This window comes from Tamandua tetradactyla, chromosome 22 (genome assembly GCF_023851605.1).
Source record: "Tamandua tetradactyla isolate mTamTet1 chromosome 22, mTamTet1.pri, whole genome shotgun sequence".
Lineage (NCBI taxonomy): Eukaryota > Metazoa > Chordata > Mammalia > Pilosa > Myrmecophagidae > Tamandua > Tamandua tetradactyla.
This window is the reverse complement of record NC_135348.1, coordinates 40,294,334-40,318,122: the sequence shown is the minus strand read 5'-3', so window position 1 is coordinate 40,318,122 and position 23,789 is coordinate 40,294,334. Positions and strand designations below refer to the sequence as shown.

General features: G+C 35.7%; 1 protein-coding gene across 7 annotated transcripts in view; it reads left to right on the top strand.

The window, feature by feature from the left end:
• The window catches only part of LARP1B (La ribonucleoprotein 1B), a 147,946-nt gene that overhangs the window by 18,397 nt on the left and 105,760 nt on the right, over positions 1 to 23,789 (top strand). For all 7 annotated transcript variants that reach the window (XR_013167537.1, XM_077140061.1, XM_077140062.1 and 4 more), the window contains 4 exons: positions 5,166 to 5,309; positions 5,824 to 5,989; positions 9,273 to 9,417; positions 17,242 to 17,416. Coding sequence is in view for 6 of the 7 variants with exons in the window: in XM_077140061.1 (XP_076996176.1) it covers positions 5,166 to 5,309; positions 5,824 to 5,989; positions 9,273 to 9,417; positions 17,242 to 17,416 (630 nt within the window). In the remaining variant the exon portion in view is untranslated. The remainder of the gene's footprint in view (positions 1 to 5,165; positions 5,310 to 5,823; positions 5,990 to 9,272; positions 9,418 to 17,241; positions 17,417 to 23,789) is intronic.

The window sequence follows — 23,789 nt, the reverse complement described above, 5'->3', positions numbered from 1 at the left end:
TTTATTTATTTATTTAACAAGGGCAGGCACAGGGAAGCCTTGGTCTCTGGCCTGGCAGGTGAGAACTCTGCCTGCCAAGCCACCTCGACCCATCCTCAGGTTATTTTGGGTGGGGTGGGGTGGGGTGGGAGCAGAGGGTATGAATACTTACTTCATAGTGTGTTTATTTTCTAATATATCATATCAGGAGCAATAAATGTCGTGTCCTTTCAGTTGTGTTACGATTGATTTTAGTTCAGGTGTTTCATCTCATCTATCCACTGTTAAGTGTTCCATCTGTCTTGCACTTTATGATTTTACCTTCATGAAATATTCCCCAGGTATATTCTATCAAGAGGTTTTGTCCAGTTTCTAGAATGCAGAGGACAGGAAAATACTATGTAAACAATAGGATACAAATATTTGGTTTTGTGGGTTTTTTTGCTGAAATCTGAGATGAGTTATAAATAACTAGCGAGGCCTAAGGAAATTTTGAAAAAATACTACCATTTAAAAATTTCTAGTTTTATTATGAAGAACTTTGAACTTACAAAAAGTTGATGGAATTGTGCAGTGAACACCTCCCTAGGTGCCATCTAAATTTAGTAATTTTGCTGTATTTAGTGTATCTGTTCATCATTCAGCTGTATCCTTTAAAAGTAACTTGCAAATAATCATGACATATCAGCATTGGTGTCATAAGAAAATGTATCATTTAAGAAAATTAGTAGTTCTCAAATACTCTCTAAAATCAAGTCAATAGTTTGATTTGTCTCAGTTGTCTCCAAGATAAGACTTTAAAGTTGTAAAATTTATTTATGGGCAAATTAAAATAGTTTTTGCTTTTGTAGCATTATTTCTTCAAATATATCTTTTTTGGGTTTTTAAAAATAATTTGTTAAAGAAACTATGGGTTTACAGAATAATTATGCATAAAATACAGGATTCCCATACACCTCCCTAGCACCAGCACTTGAATTGATTAGGAAAATTTGTTACAATTCATGATACCACTTTTTTTGTAATTCTTACATATACATATATATTTTTTAAACTTTTCGTGTTTCTCATTTTAACATCTTATATTCTGTAATACAGCATTCAAAAACAATAAATTTCAAAGTACATTTCAACAAAATAGTTATATAACAGATTTCAGAGTTTCTAACTTTTTTCATGTTGTAACAGGAGTGTTGACAATATGGAATAGGGGGATAGGAACTGGTTGAAGTTCTCAGATATTGGGCCTTCTGGACTTCAGGACTTACCTTACCTGGTTTAGAAACCCATCTGTAGGTTGTAGGTTTCTGGAAAGTAATCATAGTGCATGGAACTTTTGTAGAATCTAAGATAGATCCCTAGGTGTTCTTTAGGGTTGGCAGGAGTTTAAAATTTTTATTTTATTTTATTTTTTAAATACCGAAAAACACCAAATGCAAACATTCTTATTTTGATCATTCCATTCTACGTATATAATCAGTAATTCACAATATCATCAATAGTTGCATATTCATCATCACAATCATTTCTTGGAACATTTGCATCTATTCAGAAAAAGAAAGAAAATTAAAACAAAAAAAAAATTTATACATACCATACCCCTTACCCCTCCCTTTCATTGATCACTAGCATTTCAAACTAAATTTATTTTAACATTTGTTCCCCCTATTATTTATTCTTATTCCGTATGTTCTACTCATCTGTTGACAAGGTAAATAAAAGGAGCATCAGACACAAGGTTTTCACAATCACACAGTCACATTGTGAAAGCTATATCATTATACAATCATCATCAAGAAACATGGCTACTGGAACACAGCTCTACATTTTCAGGCAGTTCCCTCCAGCCTCTCCATAACATCTTGAATAACAAGGTGATATCTACTTAATGAATAATAACCTCCAGGAAAACCTCTCGACTCTGTTTGGAATCTCCCAGCCATTGACACTGGGTCTCATTTCACTCTTCCCCCTTTTGGTCGAGAAGGTTTTCTCAATCCCTTGATGCTGAGTCTCAGCTCATTCCAGGATCTCTGTCCCACGTTGCCAGGAAGGTCCACACCCCTGGGAGTCATGTCCCACGTAGATGGGGGGGGGGGGTGCCACCTTGATTCTTGTTGCTCATGTGTCTTGCCTTGGGCATATATGCAGCTCTAGTTATTCCCCTGGGTGAAGAGCTCCCAATGTCTTCTTTTCCTTAGGAAACAGTTTCTTTACAGTTTGGGACACTGTAGTGTATGTCCCCAAGCCAACAAACCCTTACCACAGGCAGTTAGTATACTGCAGGAGAGTTCTGTAAACTGACTTTTGCTTGCAGGGGAAGTTCTGGAATGACAGTTCTGTGACGTGTCTTAATTTTGTCCCTCAGGGCACCACCATAGAGATGGCCAACATAAATGCCTCCGTTAATGTGGACCAAAGTTTCTTTGCCCCCCCATCCTGAACTGCGACCAGAAAGCCACACTGACAGCATAGGCTGACCGGTGCTATGATTGTAGAGAGGCCAGCTAGGGTGCCTTGAGATCCTACCACGTTTAAGTTGCCTTTTTCTGGAGTCTACTTGCCCTGTTCCTGTAGTCCTTTAACTGTTTCTGGCGCTTTGAGAAAGATGTTTTTGGTAGTTCTTGCTGGTGTTCAGTGTCTGTGGGGTACAGGGCCCTAAAGCTTCTCAACTCCACCATCTCAAATTGGGCAGGTTCCCCTCTTAGGATCAGTCTTTTTGAATTGGTAGACTAGAGTGCTTCATACAGTAAATACTTTTCATGACATGTTCAAATTACATATAAATGTCAGTGTTTGTTATATAAAACAAGGCTTACTGTGGGTTGAGGCAGAGATGTTTGAAAAAGGTTTTTAAGTAATACATGGAGGACAGAATTGCCATCTAGGGCAGTGTTCTCATGGTGGTGGTTTTATCAGGCAGGGGACATTCGACATTGTCTGGAGACATTTTTATTGTCAGAGTTTGAATGGGGCACAGGTTTTATCGGCATCTGGCGCATCATGTCCATCGATGATGTTTAACATCTTATAGTGGGGATAGCTCCCCGCAACAAAGTGTTATTTGACTCCAAATGTCAATAGTGTCAAGGTTGAGAAACCTTGTTCTCTAGATTATGTGTGCTTTCAAATTTTTAAATAATTGCGAATTTCTTTTCTAAGTGGATGTACCTGTTTTCATGCCCACTGTTAGTATACAAATGATCTAACTTTTCTGTCTTTGTAAGCATTTGATATTATTGAACCTTAAAATGTTTTGCCAGAGTGCAGCAGATGAAACATCTATAGTTGTCTTGATTTGTAGTTTTCATACCCAGAGAAGCTGAGCAATGTTTGCTTTATTTATTGGCCATGTGCATTTCCTTGTTCCCCCTACCTGTTTAATCCATTTTTCTTATTGAGTTGCCTTGTACATGAGAGAAAGATTTGTGTAATTTCTACGTGCATTCTTTTTTCAAAGTGCAGTTTTGTTTATATATATTCACATACCATATAATCATCCGAAGCGTACAATCAGTGGTTCACAGTGTCATCATGTAGCTCTGCATTCATCACAGTCAACCTTTGAACATGTCCGTTACTCCAAAAAAAAAGAAGAATAATTAACGGCAAAAAAGAACACCAAAAGCGTCCCGTACCCCTTATCCTCCCCACCCCCCATTATTAATTTATTTTTTACCTTTATTTTCTTACTCATCTGTCCATATACTGGATAAAGTGAGTGTTTTTTTTTTTTAGTCATAAGGTTTTCACAGTCACACCTTAAAGCTATATGGTTATACAATCATCTTAAAGAATCAGAGCTATTGGATTATACTTCAACAGTTTCGGGCATTTCCCTGTAGCGGCTCCAATATACCAAAACTGAAAATGGATATCTATTTACTTCATATGAATAACTTTCAGAATAATCTCTCAACTCTATTTGAAATTTCTTGGCCACTGAAACCTTATTTTGTTTCATTTTTCTTCCCCTTTTTGGTCAAGAAGGCTTTCTCAGTCCCACAGTTCCAGGACCAGGCTCATTCCCAGGAGTCTTGTCCCTCATTCCTAGGGAGATTTATACTCTTGAGAGTCTTGTCTCATATAGAGGGAAGGGCAGTGAGTTCATCTGTGGAGTTGGCTTGGAGAGAGAAGCCATATCTGAGCACCAAAAGAGCATCTCTGGGCATGACTGTCATATATAATCACAAGGAGGCTCAGCTTCTCCTTTGCAGGAATAGGTTTCATTAGGGCAAGCCCCAAGATCGACAGCCTGACCCATCAACTCTCAGTCTCCATGAAAATATCAGGTCTTCCTCAGGTGGGAGAGTTTAATATTTCCATCTTTTTTCCAGTCCCTCAAAGAGATTTTACAGATGCTTTTTTCTCTTCTTCACAGATTACACTGGGATGTATTGGGGCATTGTGCTAACCTGAACAGACCAAGATCTCACTCCCTATTCAAGGTTCCATGTGATTATGGTGTTCAAATAAGCTGACTACATAAGTGAACTTAGACATTTGCTACTGAAAATATAAATTTTGCATTAAATGAACTTGTTCTCCTTTGGTCTCATACAGAAGTTGAAGTTTAAAAATATGGACCATATCATCCTTTACCCTTTAAGCTGACAGCTTCATTCACATCTCTAATTGACGTCTGACCACTTTTCAGTGTTTTAATAGTTGCTGTAAAGGAGTCATATTGACTTTGATGGCTGCGAAACTCTAGCTCTGTGTCTCGGGTGTCACTCCATGTGTATTTTGCATGTAATGCCTTGATGTGTTGCAGGAATTTTCTCCAAATTTTTGTCTTTCCATTTCTTTTTGCTTTAAAAGAAGTTTCTTTTACATAGATAGAATCATCCTTTCTTTAAATGTTTTGTGAAAATAAGTATGGTTTTAGTAATCTTTTTATGTAGTGTGAACTGGCTATCTTGAAACTTACCTCTTGAATCTTCAACATTACATTCCTAACACTTACTCGTCTTTCTTGGTTTGTTATTTTTTTTTAATCAGTAGAATGTTTTTTGAGGCTTTTATGGGGCCCTCTTATGCTAGAGACATTTCGAGAAATAATGAAAAATGCCTGGTTGTTATCAAGTAGCCCACCATGGGCAGGGTGATTAACATGTTTTTATAAAGATAACATGTTATTTGTAATGCAAATTAAAATATATGAAATTATTTTTCATTTTAAAAAGGTTGGAGACGAGATAGAGAAAAGAGAGATGATCAAGATGAAGTTTCCAGCGTGAGAAGTGAGGGTGGTAATATCAGAGGTTATTTTAGAGGCCGAGGAAGAGGCCGAGGACGGGGAAGAGGACGAGGCAGAGGAAATCCTCGATGTATGGCATGATTTTTTTTTGTTTTGTTAAAGAGAAATGACCTTTGAAAAAAATGTAGAGACTCCTGCTGATTTTTTTCACTACCCCCAATTATATATATATATATTTTTTTAACTTGTTAACATATATACAACACAATTTCCCATTTTAACCAGTTTCACATGTATGATTCAGTGATGCTTACATTCAGAACCATCCATTACCAGAACTATCTATCACGCCAAACAGAAACTCTGTCCCATTAAACAGTAACTTCCCATTACCCCACGGTGCCCAGACCCCATGGCCATTCTACCCTGAACTCGCCTGGTCTAGTCTGATCTTGGAAACAAAGCAGGGTTTAGTCTGGTTAGTATTTGGGTGGGAGGCAAAATTATATTTTAATTAGATTTTTAATCTGATAGTAAGGATGTTTTCTGTTTACTGCCCCTTGAAGTACTTTGGGATTTTCCAAAGTAGTTAACTATTTTCTTTTTGTAATCTGTGATTACCTTTTGTCTTTAATCCCATCAAGTGAACTTTGATTATTCATATGGTTATCGAGAACATGGTGAAAGGACTGATCAACCATTTCAAGCAGAACTTAATACCAGTATGATGTATTACTATGATGATGGTACAAGCGTGCAGGTGTATCCGGTGGAAGAAGGATTGCTTAAAGAATATATTAAGCGCCAAATGTAAGTTGATATTAGATGTAAGCAGATAGTGTTCAGGTATTTCCTTACTTAAAGGACACTTAAAATGTCATGGCCTATGTGAATAATAAAGAATGTCAAGTTTCTGTTTGTATCTTTGAAAACAAACAGGTAAACTTGGCACATTATTTGCAAATAGTTATTGAAATTTGCAAATAAACATAAGTGATAAAAAATGGTGGTAGATAACTCTTGACTTTCTTCTTAACTTCTGAATTCTAAGTTTGTTTTCTTTGTTGCACATATTGATTGGAATAGGGTACTACCTAATCTTTAAATTCAGACTTATTACTCTAGTTTTCATAGTAGTTTCTTTCTGTGTACTGAAGTTGAAAGAAGGAGAGTATTAGGTTTGTTGTATTGTTTTAAGAAATGAAACTTTTTACATATTACGTTATGCATAGTATATTTTGAATGTTTGTATGGCAGAGAGAAATGTTTCCATGAGATTTGCATAACTGTTTTGCTGATATTTGAATTATTTTTATCTCTGCAAGGTGAAGAAAAAGATTATCCTGGTTTTGAAAGGTCATAAGTATTTTGTGAACATTTGTAGTTGTTTAAGAAAGACAACAGACCCGATTCTGCTAACTAGAAAATAGTTTCTTCATCATCATCAGCCAGGTTGCTTCCTGGGATGCCCTCATGGTGGATTTAATTGGCTTGCAGTGTGAAGCCACTTGGTTATTTTGTTCTTCTTTTGTTACAGTTGACACAAACACTGAAGAGAAGGGCCTTTTCATGGGCAGAAAGTGCCTGCCATGTGACTATCAGCTTCAAACTATTATTCCTGTCTTTTTTTGTAACTCTTGCTACCAGGTCCCTTTTGAGACCTGACAGTGGACAGGCAACTCCATAGCAGGATGATCAGCCTCCAGTGTGCTCATAGAAGTGAGGGAGGAGCAGAGCTACTTCATTGTTGACAAAATTTCTGATCACGCAGTATAGAATCCAGAGCTTCTAAGGTAGGACATGGTGATGTCCCCTAAAACACTGAGCAAAATGCCAGACACAGCGACGGTCGTGACTCCTCCTTTTAGTTGTTTTGTTTTTTAGTAGTAGGGTTTCTGGCAAATGTTAGTAAGGTACCAAGTTTACGGTGGCTTGTTAGCGTTACCATTCTTTGGTTATTGAGATCTGGCTTTGAGGAGTCATGATTTTGATTTTGTTGTCATTGAGGTGACTCATACGTGGATAGACTCAATGACTATGGTTTAGATTTTATAACAATCCACCTAAAACTTCTTGCATTTGCAGAAAAAGGATGCTAAATGTATCTTAAAATAAAAAAATCTAACCATCCTGAGTAAATTTATGAGTTTAAGTGAAAATTCATGTTAATTTTGTCATTTTTGTATCTGAATATTAAAATCTTGATTATTTCTAGTTGGAACAATCTCTCAGCATTAGCATTTTTTTTGGAATATTAGTATGTTTGCGGCTATTTGAAGTTTTAAAAAATACATGCTGCAGGTGATAGGGTATTGATTTTTGAATTCGATTAGGTATTGTGGTTTTCACAAAGTATTAAAAGAGCAGCTTATTACTAATTTAGAGAAGTTTGCAAGGGTAGCTCATTACTAATTTAGAAAAGTTTGCATCTAAGAACAGTTTTAACTTGAGTTTGAATCAATTTCTTATGTCTGACAACTTAGTAATTGAATTTTGCTCCTGTATTATGTGTCTACCACATGCCAGGCACTGTGAAAAGGGCTTTTAAGGTGTCACAGAAACCAGAACGTTCTTTTCTTCAAAATTTAGCTTTTTTTCTTCAGTGTGTTAGAAGATTAAATGATTTAGGTAGTATTAGTTCACTGGTGTTAAGGTTAGTGGTTAAAATTCTCTTGAAAAAGGAAATCTGAGGGAGCTTTGAAAATTGGATATTTTAAGGGTTGTAACTTTCTGTTTTTAAAAAGAGGTTTTGTGGGGTTTCTTTGTTTGTTTTTTTTTTTGTTTGTTTCTTCCATGAAAGATAGTTTAAAACCAATTCTCAGAGGTGCTGTTCTTCTTCAGTTGGAATTTGGTTTAAATACTTCAGTGCATCTTTAGTAACCAAATTTTGTACCCAAATATCAGCTGGTGTGCTTTCTCTTAACTTGCCTATAGGCTTATTAAAAACTGTAGGACTTATTGATGTCATGCTTTTCTTTTTTAATGTTTTTCTTTCTGTATTTCTTCCCCTTAATCATAATGTACTGTCTCTTTAGATTTCCTGTTCACTTTTTTTATATGGAAGCTGTCGTTTAAACAGATATTTCTTGAAGGTCATTACTAATGCATTCTTCATATTATCCTTATCTATTTTGTAATTTGTAGTTATTGCCCATACAGACAGTTCACCCATTTGTGTTTCTCTTTTGTGGAAGGTTAAGTGGATCCATTACTTTCCTAGAAAATATAAGGTGTCTAAGCTTTTTCTGTCTTCCCTCATGGTTCATTGATTTTATATATATATATAAAATATATATACAAATATATATATATATATATATGTTTTTTGTTTTTTGGTGCATGGTCCGGAAATTGAACCTGGGTCTCCTGTATGGAAGGCAAGCACTCTCCCACTGAACCACCTGTGTACCTGATTATATATTTTACTCAACTATATTCTGTTCACCCTTAATGTTTTTTTTCAGTTCTGTCCATTCTCAAATATGTAATTGTGTGTGCACACGTGTGCCCATGTGTTGGTCACTATTTACCCAGCACTGTAGTTGTTACTTGAATTTAAAACTGTAAACTGTCAGTAGTTCTAAATTTGTCAATTTAGAAGTGAAAATACTGCGTGGCTAATAGGAACTTGATAAAGAATACTTCTATATTCCACTCTTCTCGGTGATGGGAAAAGTTGGAAGTCATTCTGTTGAGCTGTGTTTAGCTTTGTTATATAATGTTTAGATGAAGTAAGTAGAAGTGGTTTTGTAGTGAAAATTTTTTACTTGATCATTTAAAAAAAATCTGTATTTGGACAGTTTTAAAGTAAAATGAGCTGGTTAATTTATACTTTCAAAGTAAAGCTGATATAAGTAGAAGTTAATGTTAATTTCAGTATACTAAATTCCTACTTGCATATAAAATAAATTATTACTTTTTGTTGTTGCTGTTGTTCTCTCTTATATTTATCCTTGTATGTTGTATTAAAGTTATATAATGTTATTAACCAAATAAAGATATTTTTAGAGCAGTGAATGTTGTAAGCAATGAATATTTTTATTTCCTCTTGACTAAATGGATGAAATTTATGTTTATCTATTTCTGTCTTCAGTGAATATTACTTCAGTATAGAAAATTTGGAACGGGACTTCTTTCTTAGGAGAAAGATGGATGAACAAGGTTTCTTGCCTATTTCCCTCATTGCTGGTTTCCACCGTGTTCAGGCTCTCACTACAAATTTTAATCTCATTTTAGAGGTAATTGTATTTTTTTTTCCTTCATTAACCCTCTTGATTTAATTAAGTGCACAGTGTGCTGTTATCAGCAAAATTTCCATGTCCCCATCATTAGAAACTAATTATAAAGCAATTAGAACAAAAATTGTGAGTAGGTGCACATAATCCTTTGTTGTTTACAGGTATGCATGACTTAGAGGTGCTTGATTTTTACCTTTTAGTAATGAAAAGAATAATGCTACCAGGAAACTCAAGGTAAAACTGGAGACCACAAATCAAACTTGGTATGAAAATGCTGTCTGCCAAAAATATCTTATTAGCAAGTTAATGAAGACACGCATTTTGAAAATATTCAGACTCGGTAAGGTTCTAGGCAATAAAAAATACAAAGGCTAAAAACACAAAAAATTTACAAAATGTTGGGGTGTTGCAGTGGTGGCTCAGTGGCAGAGTTCTCGCCTGCCATGCCGGAGAACTGTGTTCAATTCCCGATGCCTGCCCATGCCAAAAAAAAAAAAAGAAAAAGTTTACAAAATTTTGTAAACCCAGTAAATCTGAAGCAAGTGTACTTTAAAAATAAAAAAAAAAGGATCTGTAGTCATCTAAGGCTCAGACTGCATCTCATGGATTTTTTTAAAACCTTGGAAATACTTGAAAGAATTGCTAATGTTTCCACCTATTTTTTTGGTCCTTCAAAAACTTTATAAGTTCTTCATCCTTTAATCCTCTTTAGATTGCTGTAAAATAGTACGTATTCCCATTTATTAAAATCTTGAAAATTTTTTTGCTAAAAATTAGGCTAATTTAAAGCACTATTGCCCAGTTGTGATGTTACTGCTTTAAATAAATCGTATCTTTCCTGTTTCTAGAAATACTTGCAGTGTTTTTGGTTTTCTCTCTAATCCTATAACCTAAGATATTATCAACAGGTCTTTTAGCAAATAACTATATAAAAAAGAAAGGAAATTGTTTTGGTATAAAAGCAGGAGGTAATGCTATACTCCTGAAATGAAATGAGTTTTGTAACAGGAAATTTGGAATTATTAGCATTATAAACTATAATGTCCAATTTAGTGTTACTCCTCCTTTATTCCCCACAAACAAAAACGAAGAGAAAGTTTGATTTTAGAAATAAACATAATGACAGGTGAAGGAAAAGTTTGTCTGTGAGAGGATATGTAGTTGACTAAATTGCGATATTGATTGTGCTAAACGCATCACAATATATATATATGGGCAAACATACTTTGTATTAGCAGTTTTTCCGTGTAATGCATGTTAATTAAATCCTCAGATTCTGTCATTTTACATGAATATAATTATTAGATCACTTCTTTTTTTTTCCTAATTCTCTTTCATTTTGAACCTTTTAAGAGATGTCTGAGATCTTGATGTTAATAGTTTTTAAAAGCTTTTGCTATGCTGTGATAACCATTTAATATTCAAAATGTGCAAATAATTTACTTGTTTTAGTGTTGGATATGACTTTAGTTTTTGCAGAACGTACTCTTGTTACAGAATGTGATCTTTTCACATTTGTGAACATCTTTTTAAATTTTTTTTATTAATCAAAAAAAAGAAAAGAAATTAACACAACATTTAGAAATCTTCCATTCTACACATGCACTCAGTAATTCTTAGTATCATCACATAGATGTATGATCATCATTTCTTAGTACATTTGCATCGATTTAGGAAAAGAACTAGCAAAACAGCAGAAAAAGATATAGAATGTTAATATAGAGAAGAGAATTAAAATAATAATACTAATAAAAATATATATATATAAAAAAGGAAAAAGAAAAAAACAAAAACAAAAGATACAAACAAACAAACAAGCAAACAAAAAACTATATTTCAGGTGCAGCTTCATTCAGTGTTCCAACATAGTTACATTACACTTAGGTATTATTGTGCTGTCCATTTTTGAGTTTTTGTATCTAGTCCTGTTGCACAGTCTGTATCCCTTCAGCTCCAATTACCCATTATCTTACCCTGTTTCTAACTCCTGCTGGTCTCTGTTACCAATGATATATTCCAAGCTGATTCTCGAATGTCGGTTCACATCAGTGGGACCATACAGTATTTGTCCTTTAGTTTTTGGCTAGACTCACTCAGCATAATGTTCTCTAGGTCCATCCATGTTATTACATGCTTCATAAGTTTAGTCTGTCTTAAAGCTGCATAATATTCCATCGTAGGTATACGCCACAGTTTGTTTAGCCACTCGTCTGTTGATGGACATTTTGGCTGTTTCCATCTCTTTGCAATTGTAGATAATGCTGCTATAAACACTGGTGTGTAAATGTCTGTCTGTGTCTTTGCCCTTAAGTCCTTTGAGTAGATACCTAGCAGTGGTAATGCTGGGTCGTAATCCATTCTGCCATTCTATGTCTTTTGATTGGGAAATTCAGTCCATTAACTTTTAGTGTTATTACTGTTTGGATAATATTTTCCTCTACCATTTTGGCTTTTGTATTATATATATCATATCTGATTTTCCTTCTTTCTACACTTTACTCCATACCTCTCTCTTCTGTCTTTTCGTATATGACTCTAGTGCTCCCTTTAGTATTTCTTGCAGAGCTGGTCTCTTGATCACAAATTCTCCCAGTGACTTTTTGTCTATAAATGTTTTAATTTCTCCTTCATTTTTGAAGGACAGTTTTGCTGGATATAGAAGTCGTGGTTGGCAGTTTTTCTCTTTTAGTAATTTAAATATATCATCCCACTGTCTTCTAGCTTCCATGGTTTCTGCTGAGAAATCTACACATAGTCTTATTGGGTTTCCCTGGTATGTGACAGATTGTTTTTCTCTCGCTGCTTTCAAGATCCTCTCTTTCTCTTTGACCTCTGACATTCTAACTAGTAAGTGTCTTGGAGAACGCCTGTTTGGTTCTATTCTCTTTGGGGTGTGCTGCACTTCTTGGATCTGCAAATTTAGGTCTTTCATAAGAGTTGGGAAATTTTCAGTGATAATTTCTTCCATTAGTTTTTCTCCTCCTTTTCCCTTCTCTTCTCCTTCTGGGACACCCACAACACGTATATTTGTGCGCTTCATATTGTCATTCAGTTCCCTGATCCCCTGCTCAAGTTTTTCCATTCTTTTCCCTATAGTTTCTGTTCCTTTTTGGAATTCAGATGTTCCATCCTCCAGTTCACTAATTGTAGCTTCTGTCTCTTTAGATCTACCATTGTAGGAATCCATTGTTTTTTCCATTTTTTCTTCTTTGTCCTTCACTCCCATAAGTTCTGTGATTTGTTTTTTCAGAGTTTCTATTTCTTCTTTTTGTTCAGCCCATGTCTTCTTCATGTCCTCCCTCAATTTATTGATTTGGTTTTTGAAGAGGTTTTCCATTTCTGTTCGTATATTCAGCATTAGTTGTCTCAGCTCCTGTATCTCATTTGAACTATTGGTTTGTTCCTTTGACTGGGCCATATCTTCAATTTTCCGAGCGTCATCCATTATTTTCTGCTGGTGTCTGGGCATTTGATCAGATTTCCCTGGGTGTGGGACCCGGCTGGTTGAAAGGTTTTTCTGTGAAATCTCTGGGCTCTGTTTTTCTTTTCCTGCCCAGTAGGTGGCGCTCGTGGCACTCGTCTGTCTGCGGGGCCCACCAGTAAAAGATGCTGTGGCTCCTTTAACTTGCCAATCCGAATTTCGCAGTCGGCCTGGGAAACCGCGCGTGGAGGGGGGCGTCGCCAGTCGCCGCGGCTTGGGGGAATGCTGGTTCAAATTGCCCAGCTGGCCCGAGACGCCAAGTGTGGCGGGAGGGCCCCGCTATCCAACGTTCCCAGTCAGACCGGGGAGCCACGTGCGTGGAGGGGACCCCGGTCGCCAGCCCCCCCGGCTGGGAAAATGCGCGCCCCTCGGATATCTCACCACAGCGGATTCTCCCTGCCCGTTCAGCCGTTCCAGAATGGGGTACGCTGTCTTTTTGGTCTCTGTCGTGGCTCCGGGAGCTGTTTCGTATTGTTTCTGTTTCTTTAGTTGCTGTTCTGGAGGAGGATCTAAGACCCGCGCGTCTTACTAAGCCGCCATCTTCTCCGGAAGTCCCTGTGAACATCTTTATTTCCTTGTGTGGTTGGTCCTATAATCTGACCATTTAAAGTTAGGATTATTGAGGGGTTTTTTTTGAGGTATTATTTATATACAGTGAAATTCATCCTTTTTCGCTGTGTAGTTATGAGTTTTAGTAAATTTATACCTTCGTGTTCCTTCAGCTAGTTCCCTTCCACCCACACAGACTCAGTCAACTGTTGATCTGATTTCTGTTCCTCTGGTTTGCCTTTTCGAGAAGATCATAAGTGAAATCATACAGTATGTATTCTTCCATTTCTGATTTCTTCCATTAAATACAGTGTGTTTGAGATCCATGTAGTTGCATGTGTCATTAGTTCCTTGAAATTGCCTACTAGCATTCCATTGTGTGGACGTACCACAGTCCATTCACTTGTTGATGGGCCTTTACATTGTTTCCAGGTTTTGGTGATTATGACTAAAACATACAGGTTTTAATTCCTTATTCTCCAGACTAAATAATTTTAAGTGACTTGTCTTCAGAATGCTGCTTCTGCCAGTTTCAATCTTCTATTGAACCTTTTTAGGGAATTTTAAATTTATTTCAGTTACTGTGGCTTTATTTTTATCTCCAGTATTTCTCTTTGGTTCTTTTTTGTGATTTCTCAGAATTTACTGAAATTCTCATTTAGTTACTTCAATATTTTCTTGGTATTCTTTACTTCTTTCTTTGTGTATTCCCTGATCATGTTTTCCTTTTTAGCTCTTTGAACATAGTTAAGACAGCTTTTATTTTATTTTTTTTTTAATTCTTTAGCATGTCCAAAGTCTGGGCTTCCTTGTTGATGTTTTTGATGATTTCTGCTGTTCCTTTGAGTGGGCTATCATTCTTGTTTCTTTCTTTTTTATTGCAAACTGGATAATTTGTTGTCCAGTTGATATGTTCCAATGCTTTCTTTAATTTCTTTGAGCTATCGTTTCTGATTCTTTTATTGTAAAAGCTTGATATTTCTATATTTTAATGTCCTAATTCTGTAATTTAGACACTGAAGTGTCTGTTCATTAGCCTTCTAGCCAGACAGATTTCTTTGAATGCCAGGATCTAAAGATAAAACAAGGCAAAGCAAAGAAAATACTTTTCCCAGTCTTTGATGATTGGCTCTGTACAAGTTCTTCTTTTCAGACTTTGGTCAGTCCACCAGTGAGCCTAAAGAACAGCCCTAGGCTGTGTAGGGTCCTGTCAGGGTTTTCTGAGTGTGTTTTTGTCCTGGATATGCATGCATGCCCCTATGAATATCCCTGGCTACGCTGACATGCCAAATGTCATCTTCCTCCAGGAAATTTGCAGTTCTTACTCTCGGTGCCAGTTGTTACAGTGTATGTTTTAAAGCTGTTAATCCTTTGCACTAGGCAGCTACTGTTTGTTTTCCTTTTGAGGGGGGGGTTGCAGGGAGAAGAAAGGAAAGGTATTATGGATGAGATTTTTTGTTTCAGTTTGGGCCTTTTTTGTAGAGGAAAAGAAATGGAAGTGAATTTGTGGGGGAAAAAACTTGTGATATGTAACCATAGATATATCTTTTATAAGCTTATTAGATATTTTTTAACTCTTAAAATCTTGAGTTCTACAAAATCAGAAACCATGTGCGTTTTTGAGAGGAGCATAGCTAGCTAGCTATTTCTTTTTAAAAAGATAAAAGTTTGCTTTGTATGTTTGTGGAGTAGTTTGATTTTGCTATGTGCTTCTGAGATGAGATAAGACATGGTTTGTGATTGTACTTTTTTGAGTGAAAAATAACATTTGTGTAGAACACTCACCTAGTGCCCTGCAAAACTGGAATGTAAGTCCATTTTGAAAACTAAGTGAAACTTAACACGGCTTTAGCTTCCCAATCACCTGCTTACATGTTGAATGAGTTTTGGGACTGGGGAGCCAGAGATGATCCATCCTGGTTCGGTTTTTCAGACTATACCAGGCAGACTGGCACAGACATACATTCACCCCATTATACTCGCAGGGGGTTATACTGCTCCCTCAGGAACAGGGGTCCATGGGAGAAGCTCACACTGGCCACCGTCCATCCATGGAGCTGGGGTGGGAGGGCTGAGGGGCAGGGCCAGCAAAGGTGCTCAGAGATTTATCTGTTGTTTTTCTGTTTTTTTTTTTTACATGGGCAGGCACCGGAAATCGAACCTGGGTCCTCTGGCATGGCAGGCAAGCATTCTTGGCTGCTGAGCCACTGTGGCCCGCCCTCTGTTGTTTTTAAGTTGCCCTTTTCTTGATTTGGCACTCGTTCAGTTACTGCTAACCTTTTTTGGAATTCTGAAAAAGATGTTTCTGCTGGTTTATGCTGTTCTTTAAAAATTCTTTGGGTAAAGGGGGGAGGGGGTGCGTGTCTACTGATCCCAGGAGCATCTCACACCACCATTTCATGATGTTACCTCTCCCTAGCCACATTGATGACTTCCATTACCATAGCTTAGTTTTGTCTTTTCTGCTTTTTGTAAATGGGAATTTTTTGTTACTGCCTTCTAGTAAGGTTTTTGAGATTTACTCTTGTTGCATAAATCAGTAATTCATTGCTGTTTTGCTGAATAGTATTCCATTGTATATATGTATGTATGTATGTATTCCACACTTGAATTACCTATTGGTTTCTGTAACTTCTAAGGGTGGAATCACTTAGATATAATTTCACAGCTTTTTTTAGTGGACAAAACTAGGAAATATTAGAAAAAAATAAAAGTAGTCCTCAGTTCGAACACAGCACCATAGGATTCTTCCTTATCTTTCTCCATTCTAAACTCCCATCAAAGGTGTATTTAAATAAATTTTAATTCTAATTTTAAAGTAATGTACATTTCTTAAAATATGTTGAGAATTGATTATTATGCTAATATGAAAAGAACTTTAAAAAACTTTATGATTTAAAGTAACCCATAAATCATGTTCTCCAATTGAAATAAAGCAGGGTTAATTTTTATATATTAATAAATGTGTTAAGTTTTTATATTGTGTGTTTTGTATTCTAATTTAATTTTTAAAAGGTGAGTACTCTGAGTTTCAGTTCTAATTCAGATCAATAGGCTTTAATTTTTGTCCTTAAATTACAGCACATTTATATTTGTAATTTATTTCATACCTTCATGGCTTAGAGTTTTAGAAAGGTAGAGGATAATGGTTTGAGTTTTGGCATTGTGTTATATTTGGTCAGTAATCTTTGTCAGAGTAACTTGATTTCTTTGATACTTATTTCCTCGTCTATGAAGCAGTGTTAATACTGACCTCACAGCGTCATTGTGAGGCATGGTGTATGTGTGCATAGTTAACATTCAGTAAGTGCTTATTGTACTTACAGTAATAATATAGCCTAGGTTTTGTTTAATGATAGTTTAAGGGAAGAAAATAAAATATGAGCGTGAAGTACCAAATTGACAAGAAAGCTTAATTGGATAGTAAAAGCAGTTTGCATCTAGTTCATGCTGTAATCCTTTAATGACTATATTCTAAGTGTGCAAACTAAATTATATACTACAACATGCCAGTGTTAAATGAGGATATTACTTTACCGTGTCAATGATTTTGCTATTTCAGTTTCTGATATCTAAGTAATGTATTGGATATTTTCAGAAGCATTAAATTTTAGTTTTATTTTTAGGTTAAAATTAGAGAGCATTGCAGGCGGTGTGACCATGTATCAGTGGCAGAATTCTTGCCTGTCATGATGGAGACCTGGCTTCGGTTCCTGGTTGCCTGCCCATGCAAAAAAAAAAGCATTGCCATAAAATTTTTGTGTTTTATAATATCTGAAAATTTCCATTACTAGGCACTGAAAGATAGCACAGAAGTCGAAATTGTGGATGAGAAGATGAGAAAAAAAGTAGAACCAGAAAAATGGCCAATTCCTGGACCTCCTCCACGTAGCATGCCTCAAACAGACTTCTCTCAACTGATTCATTGCCCTGAGTTCGTGCCAGGCCAAGCCTTTGGTTCCCATACAGGTAGCAGTTTTTCTTTCTTCTAGAGCAGACACTATGACAGTAGGCAACACTGTTGGGTCCAATTTACCTATCTTTTTTTTTTTTAGTGTATTTGGACCCAGTAGGAAAATTAAAGATAACTAAAATTTTTCAATGCTCTAAATTCTATAAATATTAGCTCTGACACAGAGCTGTAAATTAAATAAGGATCTAAGAATTATGGGTAAAGATCTCATTTATTTTTCTGAAATATTTGTATATCTGTCAAGCACAGAGTTTCAGCCTTTTAATTTTTTTTAACCTTTTAATTTTATTAAATAATTAGAATTAGATATCTTGTGCCCTTTTCCTCTTGTAAGATTGGGGATAGTCTAGATATGTGACTATTCCTCTTTAAAGGAAAAGTCTTACACCTCAGAAACGGGATAGGTTTTCTTTAATTTTTTTTACCAGTGTGCTTTGGTACATTTTCAGGACTTATCTTGTGAAGATAAATTCCATACCATTCTAAAGCAAAATTGGAGTTCTTCTAGGAAGTTGTTATAATTATGGATTCCAAAATTGGTTGTTTAGCATTTCCAGAAGATGCTTTAATATTAAGATTTTTTTTCGTTGTTCATTTTTAAGACATTCCCTCTTGGGAAAAAATGTGTGCTTAAACCTTTTTCAGTTAGGGTGATGATCTGCTGATGCTCTTGGGTGTCATTTGATCGGAATAAAAAGTGAAATAGGTGACACACTGAAATGTCAATGTAAATATTGTAACAAGTCATGCTGCAGTAATGAAAGTACCCTGGACTGCCTTCTGTGCGCGAATGTTTGCTCCCACTTCTTGTGGAGGAAGTTGGGCCAGCACTGCAGTGGACACGAGATGGTGTCAGACACACTAGAGGACTGCAGGACCCAAATTCTTAGATCCTTTCCTATTTGATTTGCTTTTCAATATAGTATATGTTGCATAACTCCACATGTTGTTACAATATTTCCCATGGACTATGAAATTTATTAACATGGGCACTAAGAAATTTAAGAGGTGAGTGAGGGTATATTTTCCTTAACTCTTCAAAATGTATTTTCAGTGCATCTATGAGAAAACTGCCCAACATGAAAGCACCGATGGACATGCTCCCAGATATTACTATCTTGGTTTTCTTGTCACTCTTTTGTGCCTCTAGTCTGAGCAAGTCACGTGGGCACGTATTTTAAAAGTTGAAGAAAAGTAACTTCATTTTAAGGCTTAAAAAAACCAAAATGGTTCATTGTACGAGTTAGAATTATTTGTTGTTGTAAACTAGGGGCCCAAAATGACATTTTTATCCTGCTGAATGAACAGATACCTGGTAGGTTAGATTGTTTTTCACAGGGCTCCGAAGATAGGTCATTGAAGTTGAGGATTTCTGTTCTTTAACCATTTATGTATTATTAATAAATTATAAGAATAAAATCATAATGCTGTGTATATTTTTTGTGATTTTTTTTTATTTTTTTATTTTTATTTTTTTATTAATTAACAGAAAAAAAGAAATTAACCCAACATTTAGAAATCATACCATTCTACATATGCAATCAGTAATTCTTTTTTTTTCTTTTTTTTTCTTTTTTTTTTTATTAACGGAAAGAAAGAAAAAAAGAAAAAAAAAGAAATTAACACATTTAGAAATCATACCGTTCTACATATGCACTCAGTAATTCTTAACATCATCACATAGATGCATGATCATCGTTTCTTAGTACATTTGCATCGGTTTAGAGGAACTAGCAACACAACAGAAAAAGATATAAAATGTTAATACAGAGAAAAGAAATAAAAGTAGTAATAATAGTAAAAAACAACAACAAAAAAAACCCTATAGCTCAGATGCAGCTTCATTCAGTGTTTTAACAAGATTACTTTACAATTAGGTATTATTGTGCTGTCCATTTTTGAGTTTTTGTATCTAGTCCTGTTGCACAGTCTGTATCCCTTCAGCTCCAATTACCCATTATCTTACCCTGTTTCTAACTCCTGCTGGACTCTGTTACCAATGACATATTTCAAGTTTATTCTCGAATGTCCGTTCACATCAGTGGGACCATACAGTATTTGTCCTTTAGTTTTTGGCTAGACTCACTCAGCATAATATTCTCTAGGTCCATCCATGTTATTACATGCTTCATAAGTGTATCTTGTCTTAAAGCTGCATAATATTCCATCGTATGTATATACCACAGTTTATTTAGCCATTCTTCTGTTGATGGACATTTTGGCTGTTTCCATCTCTTTGCAATTGTAAATAACGCTGCTATAAACATTGGTGTGCAAATGTCTGTTTGTGTCTTTGCCCTTAAGTCCTTTGAGTAGATTCCCAGCAATGGTATTGCTGGGTCATATGGCAATTCTATATTCAGCTTTTTGAGGAACCGCCAAACTGCCTTCCACAGTGGTTGCACCATTTGACATTCCCACCAACAGTGGATAAGTGTGCCTCTTTCACCGCATCCTCTCCAACACTTGTCATTTTCTGTTTTGTTGATAATGGCCATTCTGGTGGGTGTGAGATGATATCTCATTGTGGTTTTGATTTGCATTTCTCTAATGGCCAGGGATATTGAGCATCTATTCATGTGCCTTTTGGCGATTTGTATTTCCTCTTCTGGTAGGTGTCTGTTCAAGTCTTTTTCCCATTTTGAAATTGGGTTGACTGTCTTTTTGTTGTTGAGTTGAACAATCTCTTTATAAATTGTGGATACTAGACCTTTATCTGATATGTCATTTCCAAATATTGTCTCCCATTGTGTAGGCTGTCTTTCTACTTTCTTGATGAAGTTCTTTGATGCACAAAAGTGTTAATTTTGAGGAGTTCCATTTATTTATTTCCTTCTTCAGTGCTCTTGCTTTAGGTTTAAGGTCCATAAAACTGCCTCCAATTGTTAGTTTCATAAGATATCTCCCTACATTTTCCTCTAACTGTTTTATGGTCTTAGACCTAATGTTTAGATCTTTGATCCATTTTGAGTTAACTTTTGTATAGGGTGTGAGAGATGGGTCTTCTTTCATTCTTTTGCATATGGATATCCAGTTCTCTAGGTACCATTTATTGAAGAGACTGTTCTGTCCCAGGTGAGTTGGCTTGACTGCCTTATCAAAGATCAAATGTCCATAGATGAGAGGGTCTATATCTGAGCACTCTATTCGATTCCATTGGTCGATATATCTATCTTTATACCAATACCATGCTGTTTTGACCACTGTGGCTTCATAATATGCCTTAAAGTCAGGCAGCGCGAGACCTCCAGCTTCATTTTTTTTCCTCAAGATGTTTTTAGCAATTCGGGGCACCCTGCCCTTCCAGATAAATTTGCTTATTGGTTTTTCTATTTCTGAAAAATAAGTTGTTGGGATTTTGATTGGTATTGCATGGAATCTGTAAATCAATTTAGGTAGGATTGACATCTTAACTATATTTAGTCTTCCAATCCATGAACACGGTATGCCCTTCCATCTATTTAGGTCTTCTGTGATTTCTTTTAGCAGTTTTTTGTAGTTTTCTTTATATAGGTTTTTTGTCTCTTTAGTTAAATTTATTCCTAGGTATTTTATTCTTTTAGTTGCAATTGTAAATGGGATTCGTTTCTTGATTTCCCCCTCAGCTTGTTCATTACTAGTGTATAGAAATGCTACAGATTTTTGAATGTTGATCTTGTAACCTGCTACTTTGCTGTACTCATTTATTAGCTCTAGTAGTTTTGTTGTGGATTTTTCCGGGTTTTCGACGTATAGTATCATATCGTCTGCAAACAGTGGTAGTTTTACTTCTTCCTTTCCAATTTTGATGCCTTGTATTTCTTTTTCTTGTCTAATTGCTCTGGCTAGAACCTCCAACACAATGTTGAATAATAGTGGTGATAGTGGACATCCTTGTCTTGTTCCTGATCTTAGGGGGAAAGTTTTCAATTTTTCCCCATTGAGGATGATATTAGCTGTGGGTTTTTCATATATTCCCTCTATCATTTTAAGGAAGTTCCCTTGTATTCCTAGCTTTTGAAGTGTTTTCAACAGGAAAGGATGTTGAATCTTGTCAAATGCCTTCTCTGCATCAATTGAGATGATCATGTGATTTTTCTGCTTTGATTTGTTGATATGGTGTATTACATTAATTGATTTTCTTATGTTGAACCATCCTTGCATACCTGGGATGAACCTACTTGGTCATGATGTATAATTCTTTTGATGTGTTGTTGGATACGATTTGCTAGAATTTTATTGAGGATTTTTGCATCTATATTCGTTAGAGAGATTGGCCTGTAGTTTTCTATTTTTGTAATATCTTTGCCTGGTTTTGGTATGAGGGTGATGTTGGCTTCATAGAATGAATTAGGTAGTTTTTCCTCCACTTCGATTTTTTTGAAGAGTTTGAGGAGAGTTGGTACTAATTCTTTCTGGAATATTTGATAAAATTCACATGTGAAGCCGTCTGGTCCTGGACTTTTCTTTTTAGGAAGCTTTTGAATGACTAATTCAATTTCTTTACTTGTGATTGGTTTGTTGAGGTCATCTATGTCTTCTTGAGTCAAAGTTGGTTGTTCATGTCTTTCCAGGAACCCGTCCATTTCATCTAAATTGTTGTATTTATTAGCGTAAAGTTGTTCATAGTATCCTGTTATTACCTCCTTTATTTCTGTGAGGTCAGTGGTTATGTCTCCTCTTCCATTTCTGATCTTATTTATTTGCATCCTCTCTCTTCTTCTTTTTGTCAATCTTCCTAAGGGCCCATCAATCTTATTGATTTCTCATAGAACCAACTTCTGGTCTTATTGATTTTCTCTATTGTTTTCATGTTTTCAATTTCATTTATTTCTGCTCTAATCTTTGTTTTTTCTTTCCTTTTGCTTGCTTTGGGGTTTGCTGTTCTTTCTCCAGTTCTTCCAAGTGGACAGTTAATTTCTGCATTTTTGCCTTTTTTCTTTTCTGATATAGGCATTTAGGGCAATAAATTTCCCTCTTAGCACTGCCTTTGCTGCGTCCCATAAGTTTTGATATGTTGTGTTTTCATTTCCATTTGCCTCGAGGTATTTGCTAATTTCTCTTGCAGTTTCTTCTTTGACCCACTCATTGTTTAAGAGTGTGTTGTTGAGCCTCCATGTATTTGTGAATTTTCTGTCACTCGGCCTATTATTGATTTCCAACTTCATTCCTTTATGATCCAAGAAAGTGTTGTGTATGATTTCAATCTTTTAAAATTTGTTAAGACTTGCTTTGTGACCCAACATATGGTCTGTCTTTGAGAATGATCCATGAGCACTTGAGAAAAAGGTGTATCCTGCTGTTGTGGGATGTAATGTCCTATAAATGTCTTAAGTCTAGCTCCTTTATACTGATTTTTAAATTCTCTATTTCTTTATTGATCCTCTGTCTAGATGTTTTGTCCATTGATGAGAGTGGTGAATTGAAGTCTCCAACTATTATAGTATATGAGTCTATTTCCCTTTTCAGTGTTTGCAGTGTGTTCCTCAGGTATTTTGGGGCATTCTGGTTTGGTGCATAAATATTTATGATTGTTATGTCTTCTTGTTTAATTGTTCCTTTTATTAGTATATAGTGTCCTTCTTTGTCTCTTTTAACTGTTTCACATTTGAAGTCTAATTTCTTGGATATTAGTATAGCCACTCCTGCTCTTTTCTGGTTGTTATTTGCATGAAATATCTTTTCCCAACCTTTCATTTTCAACCTATGTTTATCTTTGGGTCTAAGATGTGTTTCCTGTTGACAGCATATAGAAGGATCCTGTTTTTTTTATCCATTCTGCCAATCTGTGTCTTTTGATTGGGAAATTCAGTCCATTAACATTTAGTGTTATTACTGTTTAGATAATATTTTCCTCTAACATTTTGCCTTTTGTACTGTATATATCATATCTGATTTTCCTTCTTTCTACACTGTTCTCCATACCTCTCTCTTCTGTCTTTTCGTATCTGACTCCAGTGCTCCCTTTAGTATTTCTTGCAGAGCTGGTCTCTTGGTCACAAATTCTCTCAGTGACTTTTTGTCTGAGAATGTTTTAATTTCTCCCTCATTTTTGAAGGACAGTTTTGCTGGATATAGGAGTCTTGGTTGGCAGTTTTTCTCTTTTAGTGATTTAAATATATCATCCCACTGTGTTCTAGCTTCCATGATGTCTGCTGAGAAATATACATGTAGTCTTATTGGGTTTCCCTTGTATGTGATGGATTGTTTTTCTCTTGCTGCTTTCATGATCCTCTCTTTCTCTTTGACCTCTGACATTCTAACTAGTAAGTGTCTTGGAGAACGCCTGTTTGGGTCTAATCTCTTTGGGGTGCGCTGCACTTCTTGGATCTGTAATTTTAGGTCTTTCATAAGAGTAGGGAAATTTTCAGTGATAATTTCTTCCATTAG